Source organism: Myotis nattereri (assembly GCF_964212035.1).
Source record: "Myotis nattereri genome assembly, chromosome: 18".
Lineage (NCBI taxonomy): Eukaryota > Metazoa > Chordata > Mammalia > Chiroptera > Vespertilionidae > Myotis > Myotis nattereri.
The window spans coordinates 6,155,227-6,174,086 of NC_138093.1; the positions used below are offsets into that span (position 1 = coordinate 6,155,227).

An 18,860-nucleotide genomic window follows, 5' to 3' on the forward strand; every position below is an offset into this window, starting at 1 on the left:
GCAGGGTGATCGGTGATTCTGGTCGCAGGATGAGACGAGGCCAGGCTTCATGTTGCCGGAGAGCTCCGATGGAGGCAGAGGCCGGGGATACGCAGTGTGTCAGCAGCGTCGGGCTGGGAGGGCTGCAGAGGCCTCAGAGATGAACCCCTGGCACAGCGTTCATCGAGGGAGCTTTGGGGGTGTAGTGGGAAATGCTCACTTGGTTAGAATCTCAACTTTGCCACCTTTTAAGCCTGCAGACTCTCGGCCAGTTATCCTCTCTGAATATGTTTCCGTAAAATGTTATTTTACAAGTTTGTTGTGAGGAATATTTATATGACTGCACATTATTAGACCCACTATTGATACTTAGTTCACTAAAAATGGTTCTTATTCATCAGTTGGGGCCTAATATCAAGAACAAAGACTCCTTAGCCACCATTGGGATATTAGCATTTTGGCATCTGTACCCAGTTAAAACTTCTATAGTCTAAACATAAATAAGTTCCTTAACCTCCAACCTTCTGACTCTTGGCCCGAAAGCTATTCAACAAGAATTGCAGCTTGGTATCTCCTAAGTCACTATTACCCTCACTCCACTGAGTATGTGGTAAAGACTAGACATGAATATCCCTACTTTCCAATGAATGAGAATTAAATGAGTTCCTGGCATATAGTAAGTGCTTAATGATATTAGCCATAATATTTTTATTATGGGGTAGGGATATGCTTGATTTAATATCCATGGATACTTCTGTGAGGATATATGTATTTGAGGAAGCTTCTGAAAGAGAAGAGAATAATTTGGAACAAAGGCCTCTGAAACAATTTTCAGTTTGGTAATTGAAAAAATGAACATTGATAAGAGTTAGGGCAAGGTCGGGCGTGTTCAGACTGATAAGAGTTTAAAGAATCCAGAAAAGATCCAAGCTTTTCTCGAACGAGATTTATTGAACACAACAGGATTCTATATACAAAGTCACCCAGACCTACTGCTGCAAAACAAGATCCTTTCTTACTAATATTTTGGTAAGTCAGTCCATAAAGTGTCCAAAAGCAACTTAGCCTAAATTAATACAAAAGTGCCCCAAGCTCACTGGATGACAGGCCTAACCACTGAAACTAACGGTGTAAGGCAAGGAGCAGAGGCGCTGCGGGAGAACCTGGGCGCCATCAGGAGGCCATCTTGTGCACAGCCACTGTGATGCTGTCGTGTTTCTGGATCATGATGTTCCTGGAAGGCAAAGCGGAAGGCAGTGTGACGTTAATGGTTTAGGACACAATGAAAATGCCATTTTTTCTACGTATATATAAGCAATATATGAACACAGCAAAACATTTGGGAAATACAGTAAAGTATTAACTATAAAAATGAAATGACACTGATCTCCCTAGCACTCAGACAACCACTGTACTATTTCCCTGGTTTTATCTGCACGTGTCCTGTCACACATTTTCTCTTTACGAGCTGATATGGTATCGCGTAGTTTGTCTTCTGTTCGTGTCCACTGTTCTGAGGACACTCACTTGGAAGATCGTTAGTACTTCCATTATTCCAGAAGCAGTTTCTGTTCTTTGATTGGTCTTCCTATTTTTACTTTGCCCTTTGAATGAAGAACTGCCAAGGAGCACAGGGCAGGCCCCAGTCATTCTAAAAATCTTCCTAAATAAAAAGGGAAGGAAGGGACCTGCTGCCTTCGACTCACCCATTATCGGACTCTAGACACACCACAGGAGTATCAGTGGGGTCTGAGGTTAGCTTAGCTGCTTGCTGGGCTAGAACAGATATCACCCCGGCGTGCTCATCCGACAGGGTCCCACGGCCTGGAAGACACAGATGATAGCATGTTGCCCGACTCTTAAAAATGAGCTTAGAGCTGTAGTAGTGCCTCATGAATTATTCATGAGAGTTCAGTTCATGGGCTCTTAGGTTACTGACATGAAATGATTTTGCTCTGCTGTACTCAGCTGGTTGCCTCTGTGAGAAAGCCACACGCCAGTTCCTCAATCAATAAAGCCATAACAGACACTCAATTTTCAAAGTCATTCCCATCACCATCTTTAAACACCATCTCAAACATATAAGGAAGCTGTAATTTCAAGTCGCTCTGAAAGTCATAAATCCATTTCACAGGAACCTTGCTGAAATCAACAAGAAGTTCGGAGGTGAGATCGACAAACAGCAGTACAGACGAGACCTGTTGAAACTTATTCCTCATAGGAAATTGATTACCTTTACTGAGCTCCACCTCAAAGGGTATGGAAGTTTTCTCAGGAGCTCAGCTGTAAGTCCACCTTGACAGCATATGTGGACATTCTGTGGGCAATTCACCCCGTTAGAATAAGCTGGCTGTTTTCCAATACCAACAGAACTGGCTTTTGTTTTGGCCTGTAGATAATACCTAAACCTTGGGTGGCAGGCACAAAAAGTAATTACTAATTTATAGTATATTTGCATACATAAGGGCAATGCAAGCCCATCTGCTAAATCGGGTAACAGACATGCTACTGTAGCAGATTTGTTGGGTTGACTATTATTATACAGAACATTAACTGCACAGACAGTGCAGTCTTTGGGGCCTTGAAGGCTTGTTTAAGGAGCTAATTTAGTTTTCTATTTCCTTGAATTTCCATTAGTGAGCTGGCAAGTGTCCCCACCCCCTTCGTTATTTCTTCATCTGTAATTGTTACCGTTTATTGAGCATTATGTCTGGGTTATGTGTTGTGTTTTACACATACAATCTTATACTATTGTGATTGAGACTGGAGCCAGACTCAAATCCCAGCTAGACCACTTAATTCTTTAATCCTCACCCAAGGATCTGCTTTTATTGATTTTGGAGGGAGAGGAAGAGAAACATCGATGTGAGAGAGAAACAGTGACTGGTTGCCTCCCATGAGCGCTCCAACTGGAGATCAAACCCCCAACTTTCAGTGCACAGGGCAATGCTCCCACCCACTGAGCCACTCGGGCCAGGGCAACCACTTAATTTCTTTATCTACCTCATGTTTTGAGGATTAAATGAGTTAGTATATGTAGAATACTTAGAACGGTGCCTGGCACACAGTAAAAGCTCAATAAATGTAATTCGATAGTAATTATTAAACAACCCAGTAAAGAAACAGGCTCAGAAAGGTTCTTTTTGGTCCAAGCAAACAGAAGAGCAGGCGGTTGAACCCAGGTGTGTCCAACCCTGACGCCTCATTTTTACTGCCGCCTCACTGTTAAGTGTAGACTAAAAAATAGCATCTTGCAGGAATAATGTGAGAACGAGAAGATCAGTATCCGAAGCCTCGCAGTCCAAGCAGACGGCACACATTCAATGTTACCTGAAGGCTTTCCCCAACCCACTTTTTAAAATGGGTCAAATACTATTTCAGCAGAAATGACTGCAGTGCAGGAATGTTTCTACCTTCACAAGTACCCAGTGAAAAGCTCAATCTTCTAATCTTATCGGGAGATAACTGTTTACACAAGTGGCTGGAAAGTGGCAGGGTAACTGCACACGGACTCCCAGTCAACCTCAAATGCTGTGCAGCCACCAAAGGGCTGCGGGGGGTACTTACAGCCCAGGTTAAGTCCTTGTGAGTCTGTGCACAGGACTCCAACAATGGATGGATTCTTCATTCTATTTCCAGGGACACATGTGAGAAAAGGAACTTAAAACATTACAACACACACAGGCATTCTACCACCAGGCAGGCACTGTATCACGTGCTTTAAATGAGTGTTTCTCAACTTTATCACCCCCCTCCCCACCACGAGAGAAAAAAAAAAAAACCTAAATAGGTGAGTTTCTCTCTGATGACAGAAAAGAGCGTGTCCAGGCGCTTAGGCGGGCCACAGGCATTCCGGACCTAGGACTGTGTCCCTCGTTAAAAACGGTGCTTTCGTGTAACGCGGTGCCTCCTGGGGGGGAGCGGGGGAGCTGAGGGGCATCCGTGCGGCGGAGGTGCTGCCCCGCCCACTTCCCTCGGACTCCAATAGACATTCCTCGTTGACAAACTGAAGGGATGTGTTTCATTTTAATCACCAAGTAACTGGTCACACACGGGAGGAGGAGGCTGTGAGTGTGTGTGTACACTGCAGGATTAGTCTACACGGTGGCACGTCCTTCCCCCAAATTAACCCAGTTCCTGAAACTCGCGAGGGCGGCCCCTGTCCAGCCAACGCCAGCAGGACGGGCGGTTCAGGGCTCGGGCCGCGGAGCAACGTTGGGGAGAGTGCGGGGCCCCGCGGGCGGGATTTTGATTCCGGGTCACTGGCCGCCCGCGGCCCCGGGCCAGCTCACCGCCTGACCCGCGCCCGGGGGTCGCGCGGCGTCCCCAATTGGCTGGCCGGCCCTCGCAGCTCGCGCACTTTGTCCCGATCAAGTGCCCGCGCCACTCACGTGTCCTCCAAGTGCTGCTCCAAGGTCGCCTCCATCCCGCCGGCCTGGCCGTCCACCCCGACCCAAGCCCCGCAGCGCGCCGCTTCCGCCTTCAGGAGGCTCCTCGATCACGTGACACGAGCGGCCTGCACGGCGTCTCCGAAGGGACAAACTTCGCGGCGGCGCCTCCGCGTTGCGTACCGGAAGCGTCCACTCCTCCCAGTTGCTGACGCCCGGGCGGTGACAGGTGCTTCGGCAGCCGGCGGCGCGGCGGTCCCGCGGGGGAGAGGTCCGTAGCCTGGCCTCAGGGCGTTGATTCCTGGCCGGTCACCTTGTGTCAGGGGTGGAACCTTGGGGTTTTGGTTCAGCCGACGGCGAAACGTCGGCCAGACCTGTGTTCGTTTTACCGTAACGCGGTGGCCAGGCAGGTGGGCTCCGGGCAGCGGGTCGGGACCCCGAGGAGACACGGGACCCCGTGCAGAGCTCCACAGGCCTGGAGGGGAGACGGCACGCACACGGGGCTAGGGGACGAGGTGGGGACAAGGTGCAAACCCCAGCGAGGTACTGGGAAGTGCCGGGATTTTAACGAAGACACTGGTTCTTTCTTGAGCAAGGGCTCAGGACAGGTTGGGAAAGACGGTGGCATTAGAAAAGAAGAATGGTTAGGACAACTTAAAAATAACTTTAAAAATAAATTATAAAGCAGTTGCAAAAATAAGGAAGGAAGGCCACCCGTAGTCTGTGCAGAGATGATTGTTAATGTCTTGGACAGTGTCCTTTCAGCCCACCCTCTGCCAGTGCATGCTTTTAATGCTTTTCTTTTCCTTTCAATTTTACAATTGACATGCATACTGGGCATACACTTCTGTAGCTGGGCTTTTTCACAGAATTTTGCATAAATGTATTTCCGTGTTAATAATAGTTTACTTACATCTTTTGTAATCCTTACAAAATATTCCATGTTATAGCTGTACCTTAATTCATTTCACCAGCCCCTTAATGTGCAGTTGGGTCGCTTTTAGTTTGTGCCTGCAGTTCTTCCCTAGCTGTGACAGTGAAACTTGCAGCTTCCTTAAATTCTAGTCTTGAATATTGTAATTCAGGAGTTTGGAACTTCTAGAGAAATTACTATTTAAGCTTCTTATTTTTATTATTTAACTCAGGGATAACATAATATGGACCATTTAAACTTTAGAAAAAGCAATTTAAAACTACCATTAAACGCATTAGAAAAAATGTTAGGAGCCAGACTGCTTCCCGCTAGCCTCCTGCCCGAGGCAGCTCAGCGCTGCAGTACTGCCCCCTTGTGGTCCCAGGTAACGCTTTGCTGAGCTGGTGCCTCCCAACTGGCTTTTTAACCTCCAGGGCAGCGAGGTCCAATAAAAATATGTCACTTTTATGATTTTATTTTATTTTATTTTAAAAAACATATATTTTTTATTTCAGGAGAAAGGGAGAGAGAGAGAGAAACATCAGTGATGAGAGAGAATCATTGATTGGATGCCTCCTGCACACCCTCTTCTGGGGATCAAGCCTGCAACCTGAGCCCGTGCCCTTGACCAGAATCAAACCTAGGATCCTTCAGCCTGCAGGCCGATGCTCTATCCACTGAGCCAAACCAACTAGGGCTATTTGATGATTCTTGAGTCTCAGTTTTGAGTGCTGAGAGCCGTTTCTGGGATGACAGGAGTACTTAACCTCATTGCATTGTAATTTAAAAAATATATATTTTTATTGATTTTTAGGGAGAGAGGAAGGGAGAAGGAGAGAGAGAAACATCGATGCGAGAGTGAACCATTGATTGGCTGCCTCCTGTACACCCCCCCACACCAGGAATCAAGCCCAAAACCTGGGTATGTGCCCTGCCTGGGAATGGAACCTGCAAGCTTTCAATGCACGGGATGGCACCCAAACCCTGAGCCACACTGGCCAGGGTATCACATTGTAATTTTTTATGTTTACTTTTCAAAGCCAGGAAGAGCATCTTCTCCCTTTCTTCATGTGAGCACTGGGGGACACGTAGGAATCCAGCCCATATTTACTGGAGAATCTTGGTGGGTCTTTTGGGAGTGGACTCTGTGTAAGGTAAAGAGCCTTTAAATACCAAACTTTAACCACCTTTATCTTTTTCTTTCTCTCCTCCTCCAAAGGACAGAGGAAGAAGCCGGTCATCTCCAAGCCACGGAGAGAGGCCCTGACAGCCACAGAAGGAACCCACCCCGCCAACACTTTGATTTTGGACTTCTCGCCCCCAGAACGGTGAGGCACTACATTTCTGTTGAAGCCACCCAGGTTATGGTCTGTTGCTCTGACAGCCCTGAGAAGCCAATATACACAAATAGTAATAAATCCTGCCAGTCAAAGTCACTGTCTGTGATGCCCCCAGCATTTGGCAGCCCGTATGTAAAAGAAAAACCAGTTGGGAGGGTGACCCTCCCCGAGGCAAGAGAAGAGAGCAGATAATCTTTCCAGCATGCTCCCAGCCTTGATACTTGGCTAAGATATGTTTCCTGCATTGGCCAACCGTGGTGGCGTGATGCATGTGACTGGGACTTGAGTCTGTTTTATACCCCGGAGCCCGGCCTGCAAGGTGCTCACTGAGTGTGTGGAGAGGGAGTGGGTGGGGGAATACACCCCTGGCCTCTCTGACCCGAGCCTCTCTAAGCAGTGAGCTGGGCTGTCAGTCGACGGCAGTGAGGTTGGCACTGCCTCCGAGCGTTTACAGCCGAGCCCGGTTCTGGGAGATACAAGCAAAACACATCTGAGGCGACTCGGGGTTGGCTAGAGAGGCCCCAGCTCAGGAGGCTTTCTTCCTGCTGCTTCATTCATTTTGCTGCTGAGGATAAATGCGCTCAGACTCCCATGTCGAAGTCTCCATTCGCTGCCCTGTTAATGCAGCCTTGACAAATCGGAACGAAGCCCTTGTGAATAAAAAAATGATCAACCCAGCATAAAAAATTGTGGACCAGAGAAAAGAACATTTAGAGGAGCTGATAAAATGCCTCATTCGTAATTAGGCTGTCTGCATCACACGTCAAATCAGCCTTAATGCTGAGATGTATTGGCCTCGGAATTATGCAAATCAAATAAGTGCTTGACACGGAGGCAGAAGAATTTCCTGTATTAGCCTGTGTGGGAGAGGCAGACCTGCGCACTGACGTGCTTGCTGCGTCCTTTGCCCCCTGCCGCTGCCCATCCCCTCAGCCCTGGGGGGCTCAGAGAATAGCTTGTGGGGTAACAGTGCCTTCCATTGTCAGTGATCTCTGCCTTTGTCCCGGGAGCCCTTGGGCGGCCAGATATCTCTGTTCTCTCACCAGCTGTGACCACAGTGGGCGCCCCGTCCTCAGGACCCGCCAGACTGCGCCCATCCTGCCACGGAGGCCGTCACTGCCGCCCCCAGCCTGGGCCGGCGCTGCCTTTCCCACTGCTGCTCCCTCTCTCTTGGAATCACGTTGAGCTTCAAGAGCTCGTCTACTCACAACTCTGAGTTACCCTCTTTTTATTTTATTTTATTATTTTAAAAAATATGTTTTTATTGATTTCAGAGAGGAAGGGAGAGAATCATTGATCGGCCGCCTCCTGCACGCCCCCTACTGGGCTCATAGGTCACCAACTGAGCCACAAGTCCCCTCATCCCTTAATGCAGTGACGGCGAACCTCTGACACGGGTGTCAGAGGGGACACGCGAACTCATTTTTTTGGTTGATTTTTCTTTGTTAAATGGCATTTAAATATATAAAATAAATATCAAAAATATAAGTCCTTGTTTTACTAGGGTTGCAAATATCAAAACATTTCTATATGTGACACGGCACCAGCGTTAAGTTAGGGTTTTTCAAAATGCTGACACGCCGAGCTCAAAAGGTTCGCCGTCTTAATGGCTCCGTTTTCCCGGCTGTGAACCAGGTGTGAGACTTCCATGAGCTGCACACAGAGCCCATGGCACGGTCCCTGGACTCTGGACAAGTGGCGGCTGTTGTTGCTGCTCCCAGGACCCCAAGAAACGACCGCTCAGGCAAACTTGACTGAGACTAGCCTTGAGGGTTCTTGGGGCGCACCGCGGAAGCTAGCTCTGCCGTGTGGAGCAGGAGAGGGGGTTTTAAAAAGGCACCGGGAGCTCGTGGTTACCCAGGTTGTTGGGGGAGGCGGGGGGACCTGGAGAATCAGTCTAAGTTTCCAGTGACAAAGCCCCCAGCCCCCAGCAGGAAAACACCCTGCCACCAGCACCCCCAGCTGGGACGCCTACACAGCTTGCAAAGCCCACATCGCTGCTGCAGAAGGAACCTCGTCCTGCCCCCTGCCCCCTGCCCCCTGCCCCCTGCACCCTGCCTGGCTGTGCCTTAGCCCGCAGCATGGAATTTCCCCGAATGGCAGTCCCGCTTCACGGGTAAATGCGAGCAGCGGCCTGGGTCACGTGCCAGGCTTTAGTCGCCAGGCAAGCCCAGGAGGACGTGCTGTTCTGCTTCTGTGTTTGCTTGGAAGGTGCCCTGGGCGTGGCAGAGGCCTTCCGTGGAGCATTTCCAGTGGCTCCTACGCAGGGCTTCTCGCTGGCTTTGGGCGAGGAGACGCTCTGAGGTCGGCACCCCAGCCCCTTCCCCAGCCCCTTCCCCAGCCCCTTCCCCAGCCCCTTCCCCAGCCCCTTCCCCAGCCCCAGGGCCACTGGGCGCCGGCCACCCCCTGGCAGAGGAGGGGAGTGCTTTCTGCCCTCTGCTGCCCGAGGGTAGATACGGCATTTGAGAGCTGCTCAGAGCCCGCTTGTCCGCCATCTCTTTCTTCTCCTCGTCTTCAGGACCCTGTGCGAGGAGCCACAGTAAACGGGCTGAACTCGCTCCGTCCCAGCACGTGCGTCTTAAAGGTAACGAAGCTAGAGGTCATGGAAAAAACCACGGTTTGTTTTGGATTAGAGAAGGGCCTGGCCGGGAACGACCTGTTCGTTTGCGCTCCCACAGCCGGGCCAGCGCTGCCTTTTCAGGCTCCAGATTTCAAGGGGAGGTGGTGGGGTCGGGGAGGGGCAGGGTTGGCAGGGTCCCTCCCCACGCCATTTAGGGAGGGAGCTGCTTCTGGGAAAAGACTAGAGGGAGGGGCAGGAGAATAAAAAGAGAAACACCAAACCCTCAGGGTCAAGACCTTTCCAGAATTTGAGTGTGTTGCCTGTACCCCCCATGGCGCCCAGCAGGCCTCTGGCTCTCTGAAGCGCTCACTTCCGGGCTGTTCTATTAGAGGAGGCTCCTGTGGGACCCTCCAGGGAAACTGACCCTCCACCCTCCTCTACACCGCATTCCATTCCGGTGCATTCCGGCTCACATGTGTCAACAGCAGCAGGGGCAGGGGACAGCCTCCTGATTGACTGCTATGGTGTCACCTCTGTAGGCCTGAGTGTTAATATCTGCAAACTCGGCCAGTTTCTCACTCAAGAACATTGATTGCACTTACTCTTGTGTTTAAAGATGAAAATTTTACCAATTGTATCCATTCACACAAATCATCTCTTTAAAAAAACATTTTTTTTAAAAATTGATTTCAGAGAGGAAGGGAGAGAGGGAGAGAGAGAGAAACATCAATGATGAGAGAGAATTATTGATCGGCTGCCTCCTGCCCCCAACTGGGGATTGAGCCTGCAACCCAGGTATGTGCCTGACTGGGAATCAAACGGTGACCTCCTGGTTCATAGGTCATTGCTCAACCACTGAGCCACACCGGCTGGGCCAAATAATCTCATTTTAATCTCACAGTCATCCTTTGAGGGATCCCATTTTGTGGATGCAGTAACTGAGGTCTGGAGAAGTCAACTCTCTTGTCAAGGTCACAGAACTTGAAGGCGTCCATGGCCTTGGGACTTTCAAGACCAAGGCGAGCCAGTCTCCAGGACGCAGATCCCAGAGGAGCCAGCCCCTCTGCAGCTGGCCTCTCGCCCAGGTTGGCAGCACAGGCCTGCGAGTCGGCCCCATGAAGTGGCCAAGGGCTGCCTTCTCCTCTCCCCTCCCAGCAGTGGGAGGACTGGTCCTCCTGCCTGTAGACACCCACTAGTACATCAGCTGCCACATTAATTCTGAACCATCAGCACCCCCTGCCCCGCCCCCCTGCACCCGGAGGAAGTCTGAGGCACAGGCACGGAGACGCATGTCTCATTGATCTTCTCAATTGCCAAAGGGGTAGGAAGAGGAATCCAGTCCCATCTGTCACAGTGAAGGGCGATCTGAAGGCAGCACAGATGACTTTAAGGAGATAACAGTTTATCACTCTCTGGACAAGCGAATATGAAATTGGGACTAACCTCCGCTGTGAGTTGATAGAAACATCAATCAGCAAAGAGAACGTCTAGGGAAACGAGCAAGTTCTCTGGCTTCTTTGCTACCCGTCCTTTCCCTAATATTTTGTTTTCTTATAGACACACATCCACACAAACAGGACAAAGTCCACCTCTACCCACAAGCAAGAAACGTTTGCTGAGGACTGATGATTGCCAGGGGCTGTACTAAGTATTTTATGTTTATACTAGAGGCCGGGTGCACGACATTCCTGAACTTTGTGGTGGGGTGGTCCCTCAGCCCGGCCTGTGCCCTCTCGCAGTCTGGGACAGTATGGTGACTCCTCAAAAAATGAAACAGAATGATATAACGCAGCAATTCCAGCTGTGGGCATGTCTCCAAAAGAACGGAGATCAGTGTCTGAAGAGAGAGTTGTGCACCTACAGGTATGGCGACATTGTTCACAATAGCCAGAAGGTGGAGCAACTCAAGTGTCCATCGACAGATGAATGGATCAGCCAGATGTGGTACATCAGAATATTATTCAGCCTCAAAAAGGAGAGAAATTCGGACACATGCTACACCATGGATGAGCTGTAAGGACAGTATGCTCAGTGAAATGAACCAGCCGCAAAGACACATGCGGTACCTAGAGTGGTCGGGCTCTCAGAGATGGCAAGTGGAATGGCGGTGGCCAGGGTGGGGGACTGGAGGGAACAGGGGTTTGTGGTAGTGAGGACAGGGATTGTCTGGCGGAGGGGAAAAGAGTTCTGAAGATGGATGTGGTGACGGTTGCACAACAACGTGAATGTGCTTCACGTCACTGAACTGGACACTTAGAAATGCTTAAGGTAGTAAAATGTTATGTGTATTTTACCACAATTAAAAAATAAAACAAAAGTGGTTAATGTCCTACAGGGCAATTAGCTAATCAGCCTTTGGTGTTATCTTGTCTGTTGGATTTAAATTGTTATGTCTTCGCTGGACTTGATCTCCATGTCACTCAGTAACTTCGCGGAGTCTGAGCCCTGAATGAATGGTAAGCAGCCAAGGCACCGAGAACGCTCCCCTGGGTGCCAAGTGGTCCTTGGGTGGGCTTGGGAACAATGGCTGGCTGACGTCAAAGCCCTCGCTGGCCTGATTTCCAGGATCGGGCTGGTTAGTATTATTTCTTAACATCACAGTCATTTAGGTCCCTGTTTTTCCAATTGTTCCCTTCTGGGCAGGGGCCGTCTCCCTGGTCTTTGCCGCCTCTCTTTGTCTGGTTTGTTGAATGGAACGGACAGGAAGGGGAGGCGGTAGGGCCAGTGAGGAGCAGCGGGCCAGGCTGCCCATGGCGCCTGTGACCACGGCCAGTCCTGGGATTCCTGACGTTCTCACCCCGGGGACCTTGCCCCCGGGTCCTGGGCTCTGTGCTGGGCACTGGGGGTGCTGTCTAATCGGGTTTCCCTCCGGCTCCAAACGCTTGGCTTCCGGTTTGGCCTAAGCAGCCACAGGAGGGAGGAGTTACTCAGACTCAGTGATGCAGACACCTGGCGAAGAAATGCAAGCGCCTCCTCCAGGCCCGGCACAGACAGAGCGCTGTCCCGCTGCCTGTTCCTGGAAGAGCCGCTCTCGGTGCCATGTGACCTCTGGCCGGCTCGGGGCTGAGGACGGACTGTTTGTAGCTTTACTAGAGAGGGAACAGCTGTTGTCCGCTGGGGGCGGGAGCATCTCCTCCCGGGACAGGACTGGACCTGGTGGGAGGGGGCGGTCGGCGGGCCCCGGAGGGAAAGCTCGCAGACGCCAAGTCTGCCCTGTGTCCTGGAGAAAGGAGCAGTTACGTCTTACTACGCATTCACGAGACTCTCGCTGCTGCTTTCAATTAACTTCTTGACCGCTCTGCTCCTCCTCTCCTGTTCCTGAGGACGAGGCTCCGGGTGACCCAGCGGGAAGGTGGCAGATGCTCCCGCTGGGGCTCTGGCCGGGATTAGCGCAGCGCGCTGGAGCCAGAGTTACACGGCAGGACGGAGCCAGGGGGCCCTTTTGCAGGCGCTGCATGTTGCCCCTATTTTCCCCACGGGGTGCAATGTCCCCCAAAGCCTTTGGAGCCATCCATGCTCAGGCCCATCCTGCGTCCCTCTGTGTCCCTGGACTGTGGGTCACCACCTTGCAGGCGAACCCACCTCCCCGCCCGCTCCCACGTCAGCCGGCCACCGGTGGGGCCGCATCTCGCTGACTGGAGTCCCAGAGGTGCCGGGTGTCCCCACTCCCTGCGCCTGGGCGGGAGGCGCTTCTGGGCACTTTGGCGGCGAGTGTGGGCGCCTCCAGCTGTGCCATCTCATGTCCCCTCTACAGCCTCGGTTTCAGCAGAAGAAACGGAAAACCTCTTCCTCGCACCGCAACCATCTGCTGCTGGCTGCTAAGCAGCCTTGCCCCGAAAACGCTCCAGCCACCACGCAAGTAAGGGCCTGGCTTCTGTCTGCACATGTCCTGGCGATTGAGGGGAGATGCTGGGGGAAGGGAAGTACCTTGTCCAAGGGCACCAGCCAAAGGAGAGAAGGAGAATCTAGCTGGGCATAGGCCTAAATGATCCCCAGACGCAGGTTCTTTTCTCATTTTTCCTTTTCCACCCTCTTTATAATTATTTAAAAGTAACATTTATTGTGTTTCCTATGACAAAAAGAATGCATGCCCAGAGAAAAATGCACAAACGTACGAAGACAAATGAACCACCAAAACAGACACCACCCAGCCCACGGCCATTGGCAGCTCCTCCTCGCCAGGATGAAGCGGGGCGTTTAGTTCGCTGCTTTTCAGTCTTCTCTCTCGGAGTGAGTGCGCGCACACGTGCGGAATGGAGACATGGAGTCACGTTGTCCGCTCTCTCTTGTTCCCAGCTTTCCCCCCTTGGCAGTCAGTGTCAGCATCCCCCACATCCGTACGCGAGCTTCAGTCCCAGGCGCTGGAACTCTCCCATCCAAGCGCGTTCTGTTCTGCCCAAAACTCGGTTTCTTTTGTGTCCGTCACGGGCCTCCTTCCTGGGGACCCGACGTCCTTTCCAGCCCGTTGAGCTGGTTTGTACCCACGGGACTTGCTTTGTACGTGGCACATACCCCCTTTGTCTGTGGATGTGCCAGAGTCTATTCAGGGCGGGCCTGTCGGCTCAGTCAAAGCTCATCCCCGAGAGAGGGGGTCGGGAAGGAGGGAGAGGCTGCTCATCCAGGATAGGGAGCCCTTCCCAGGAGGGTGCTCCCCACGGCAGAGTGGCCTTTGGGGAACGATCTCCAAAGTGATGTTTCATGGGAACCAGTGACCTTGCGACCTCCAGGCTTCAGGTGCTCGGCCTGCGTGTGTGTCACAGCCTCTGCCCAGGATGCCGGCGGGGGGGCCTCCCTGGAAAGGAACGGCACCCCAGGTGGCAGGGTCTCCAGGGTTTTAAAAACCTTTAAAAGGTTAATTCCGTGAACAGCGGGGACGGAGAAGCATGGCGGGTTGTAACCCCGTTCCCATCGCTGGGAGGGCTCTGGGTGACCCGGCCGCCTGGCCCGAGGCCGGAGTCACTGCTAGAGTCCACCTCTGTGGTGGAGGCAGAAACAGCCCGGGCCTCCCGGGAGGTGGAACTCCCCGGACCCGAGCCTGTGGTGGTGGTTGTCTCCTTGACGTTTCCTGTGTCAGCGGATGGTTTCCGATGGTTAGAACACGCCTGGGCTGTGGCAGACACCGGGCAGCGGTGGCGCCTTTTCCACGGAGCCCAGAGATGGCTTTTCAGACGCAACACAGGTCTCTGGGCAGCCCGGCCAATCGGTCCGCAGTGGCCGGGGGAAGGGAAGCCCTCGCCTTCCCGGCTGGTTCATCGTCACCGGCAGGGACTGGACGCCACGTGCCCAGCGCCTTGAACAGGTGCTGGGACGGTGGGGTGGGTGGAGGAAGGTGGGCTAAGAGCCACGGGGTCTCTTTCTGGCCCCACCAGTTTTTGGTTTAAGACTAGACATGTCTCTCTCACATTGTCACAGGCAGCCCCACTCCTGCCAGTTCCTAACCCGGCCTGGTCTTCCCAGGACAGCTGGGAGGGGGCCTGGGGCACCCTGTCGCTGTGCCGCACAGCTGGCCCGTGCCCTCGGCCATGTGTCCCCTGGCCCCCTGCTTCCCAGGGGCCTCCTGCCTTACAGCCTCCAGCTGCCGCTCCAAACCTACTGACCTTGTTCCCCAAGAAAAGACCTGTTTAGTCATTAAACCTGCTTGGCGGGGGCGGGGGGAGGGGGGGCGAGGATTGAGGGGGAGAAGGAAGTAGTAAGTGTCCCGATGCTGGAGACCAACCAACACCCGGTGCGTTAGCTCACTGAGTTAGCCAATCTGCCACCAAGAGAATTATTTGTTTTTAATTTAATTGCTTTTATTTATTTTAATGAAATACTTCAAATGCATGAAAGTGAACGGATTAAAGAATACCATTAAAGCCACCACCGCGTACTCTGCAGCCTCAGAAATGGAAGGATTGCCTTTTAATGAGAAGAAGAGAGCGATGCGGCCGCTGCTGGGGCCAGGGCTCCGGGGCCCCGCGGGAGGCAGCGGCGGATTCAGTGGGAAGCGGGCTGCAGAGCTGTCCTCGGCTGTCGGTATTCCCACTGCGGCTTCCGATGACCTCCAGTCAACACCTGGGAATACGCCCCTTCCTGTGGGTGCACCCCGGCTCCGGGCCTGACTGCAGAGTGGCTCCCGCAGCTCCTTCGCTCTGTCAACGTCTGTCAACGCCCCGGTGTCAACCCCCCTGAAGTTTCCTTCCCACGTGTTTCCGAGGGTCCCTGCGGGAGGGATTGTGGAGCTCAGCGGCTCAGGGACCGGCCAACACCGTCTGCTTCCTCTGGCTGCTCACAGACCACGATCCCGGGTAAATCTTGGGGTCTGTCACAGCAGGGCCCCGAGGGCGTGGGGGGGTGGGCCAGGCCTCCTGCTTGCAGAGCTTTTCTGGGTGGACGGGCTGTGTTTCCCAAGATGCGCGGGCTGGGCTGTTGTCAGTGGGTGATCTCACCCAGGGACCTGCTCCCAGCGACCTGGGCTTGGCTTCGCGGCCTGGCAGGCTGGGGCCTTGGTCCCGTTTGCCAGTTCGCCAGCTGCCCTGGAAGAAGCCAGGCCACAGTAACTATGGAGCCATCACAGTATCTTCCTTTCTGCTGGTGACCCCTCCGTCTTCAGGCCAGCCGCCCTCGGAGGGTCAGAGAGGTTGAGTAACTTGGCCAAGGCCACACAGCAAGGAGCAGCAGAGCAGGGTCTCTGGCACTGCTGCCCTCTCCACGGCTGCTCCGTGCCCCTTGGGCCCGCCCTCCTCTTTGCCCTGCTGTGTCCAGGAGGGGCTCAGCCGGGACTCATTAGACTCCAGGAGGCGAGCCCTCTACTCTGGGAGCTCCCTGCCCTGCCCGTTATGGCCTCGGCTACTTCAGAGACATCGCTGGGCTCCCATGGAGGGGACGTCCCATGGAGGGGGCGGCTTTGACATTCACGGGGGAACCAGCAAGTTAACGAACCAGAGGGATTTCTGGTGCCTGGGAATCCTCTTATGGGAAGAGGAATCCATCCCAGACAGGAAGGTCCAGAAATGTATTGGAAATATGCAGCCGAGGGCACGTGCTCACCCTGTGCATCTTTATGACGCGATCCCATGACCAGACAGGTGGAGGCTCCGTGTGCGTCCCTGGAGGGGAGGCCTAGTCACGCCGCCTCCCTACCTGAGCAGGTGAGCCCGGGGGACTGGCTCTCCTTCTGGAACCAGCCAAAGCACACGCCCTGAAACGTGACCTCCCGTGGAGGCCAGCCTGTGACCACCGAGGCGGGCTTGCCCGTGGGACAGGTGCGCGTCCTCTGCTGGCGCGACAGGTGTGGCTCCCTTGGCTGGTGGGACAGGTGCAGCGCCCTTGGCTGGGCCTCACTGGCCCCTGAGGTCCCCTTCCTGCAGGACAGTCCCAGGGGCACGGCGCCAGAAGCCTCTTAGTTTGAAGAGGAGGGAGATGAAGTCCCAAGATGTTGAGTGGCATCTTGGCTCGGGTGTCTCAGGAAGCAGAGCCCGAGGCAAAGTCTTGGTCGCTGGTGGTTTCCTTGGGAGGCGATTCCAGCAAACAGGAGGGGGGAGCGGGGAGCGGGGGCGGGATGCCACTAAGGAGCGGGTCTCTCGGGCCTCCTGGTTGCAGCATTCATGCACTGGCTCCCTTCTCCCAGGTTGAGGGGTCCCCAAGGTGGGCCCTGGGGGTGGTGGAGGGCAGGTGGCAGGGAGCGGGGGCGGGATGCCACTAAGGAGCGGGTCTCTCGGGCCTCCTGGTTGCAGCATTCATGCACTGGCTCCCTTCTCCCAGGTTGAGGGGTCCCCAAGGTGGGCCCTGGGGGTGGTGGAGGGCAGGTGGCATAGGCAATTGTCCTGTCAATCTTCCAGCCAGGAAGATGCTAAGAGGCAGTGGTGGTGAAGGCGGAAGGGGGTGAATCTGGGTTCCGGGGGAGGAGGGTGTCCAAGTGACAGGATTCAATGACGCATGAAAGCAGGCGATTCAGGAATCGAGGACGCTCCCGGGTTCGCCTACCGAGTGCCACTAACGCATGCGCCGTGGCCGCCTGAGAAACTTGAGCCTCTTCCCTGATACAGTTGGCGTCGGTTTCACCCAGTGCCCTTGCAGGTGGGTGCGGGTGACACGCAGACAGACGGATGCGGTGTGACATGCCGGGTCTGTGACCAGACAGCCCGCGTGTGTCTTCCGCGGCGATGAAGCAACACGGAGAACGGGGCTCCACGTGGGGCCTGGACGGCAGCCTCAGGTCCGGCCGGGGGAGCCGTCTCCTCGTTGGGCAATTCCGTGGTGAGGCTTGGGGCACTGTGGTTGGACCCTTAGCTCGCTCAGCTCCATCCCGTTTCTCAAGACTCCCCACAACTCAGTGAGCTGCGTCATTGTCTTTGTTCGTCCTTTCCTGCCTGGGCCGGCCAGGCTGGGTTCGGCTATTTTGCAACTGAGAACCCGGGGCAGCAGGAGTGGGTGTAAGGGGGAGGGTGAGAAACGGGCAGAGAAAGGGGCTTGTGCATGCAGGAGTCCTCGGGATCAGCCTGTGGCCTGCGGGGGGGCTGCTGGCTGTGTGGGCCGGGAGCCTGGGGTGCCTGTGTGGGGACAGATCTGGGGTCACCAGCATGTAGGTGGCTGGAGTTCATTTGGGTGCGTGTGGTGGGAGAGGAGACGCTTGAATGTGTAACCCTGGGGAACGGCCTTGTTTAAGGGATGGAGAGGGGCGGGGGGGGGGGTGGCCCTGGAGGAGACCGAGGAGGGGGAGGAGCTGGAGCAATGATGGCGTGGAGTCAAGGGGAAGAATGGAGAGGAAGAGCCGGTGTCTGTCAGCAACGGCAGGGCGCAACAGGGCGAGGATGGAAAGTGACGCGTGGTGGTTGGCATTTAGAAGGTCAAGGGCGATGCAGAGAAAGCGGTTTCACCGCTGTGGCGGGGACAGCGGGAGCTGGAGTGGGTGAGGAGGGAGTGAAGAGGATTTCGGTCTATCTTTCTAGAAGCTGACTGCGTGGGGAAGGAGAGGAATGAGGCGCAAGATGAAGGCGAGAAGCAGGGGCCGGCCAAGGCCTGTGAGCAGAGCTGGGCAGGTCAGAGTCTGCCCCGTGCCCACAAGAGCGGCCCTTGTGCACCACGCACACACATGCACACACACGCACACACTAGCACACACATGCAGACAGTCCTGGGAAATGGAGACATTGGCATAAACTAAGCAGAGAGGTAGGGGCCAGGCCCTTTGCTTTCTCCTCCCTCCAGGGACGCAAATGCGTGGTTATCACTTGTCACCAGGCCTTTGCAAGTGGCTCCTCAGACCCTCACCCCATCTAAGGTGTCACCCACTGTCATGCCCTGTCGTTTCCCCCGACTTCATTTTTCATCGCGCTCAGCTCATCCAGCCATTTTATTACGAATCCATTTGCTTATCAATTACCAAAGTTACATGGACACAGGGACCCGGTTTTGTTCACGCTCTATTTCCAGGGCCAAGAATGGGGCCCCCGATAGAGCAGTCATAATAAATAGTGAGTAAATGAGTAAATGGACGGATACTCGCGCAGCCTCACGACGCCAGTGCCACTGTGACACCCGGAGGCCCCGGCGCGATGCCTGCGTCTGCCCGCAGCCGAGCGATTTGGGAGACTTAGAGCCACTGTCATTTTTATTGGTTTTGATGGTGATTTGCTGTCATTAGGGATTCAGGTCTCATCTTCGCGTCTGAGATCCTCTGAGTAGCACGGTGGTGGGGA

The 18,860-nt window shown here is 53.8% G+C and overlaps 1 protein-coding gene and 1 long non-coding RNA gene across 2 annotated transcripts; one reads left to right on the forward strand and one right to left on the reverse strand.

Moving 5' to 3' along the window:
• Window positions 1-905: 905 nt before the first annotated feature.
• On the reverse strand, window positions 906-4,477 carry LAMTOR5 (late endosomal/lysosomal adaptor, MAPK and MTOR activator 5). Its single transcript, XM_081112529.1, has 4 exons — window positions 4,371-4,477; window positions 3,547-3,608; window positions 1,686-1,803; window positions 906-1,213 (listed from the first exon to the last, which is right to left on the reverse strand). Exons 1-4 carry the CDS (start codon window positions 4,403-4,405, stop codon window positions 1,153-1,155), a joined length of 276 nt encoding a protein of 91 aa, XP_080968655.1. The 5' UTR covers window positions 4,406-4,477; the 3' UTR covers window positions 906-1,152.
• A 58-nt stretch (window positions 4,478-4,535) lies between these two features.
• LOC308534180 lies at window positions 4,536-7,804 on the forward strand. Its single transcript, XR_013997170.1, has 3 exons — window positions 4,536-4,638; window positions 6,500-6,608; window positions 7,667-7,804. It is a non-coding gene; the product is annotated as an uncharacterized lncRNA (long non-coding RNA).
• Window positions 7,805-18,860: the final 11,056 nt, after the last annotated feature.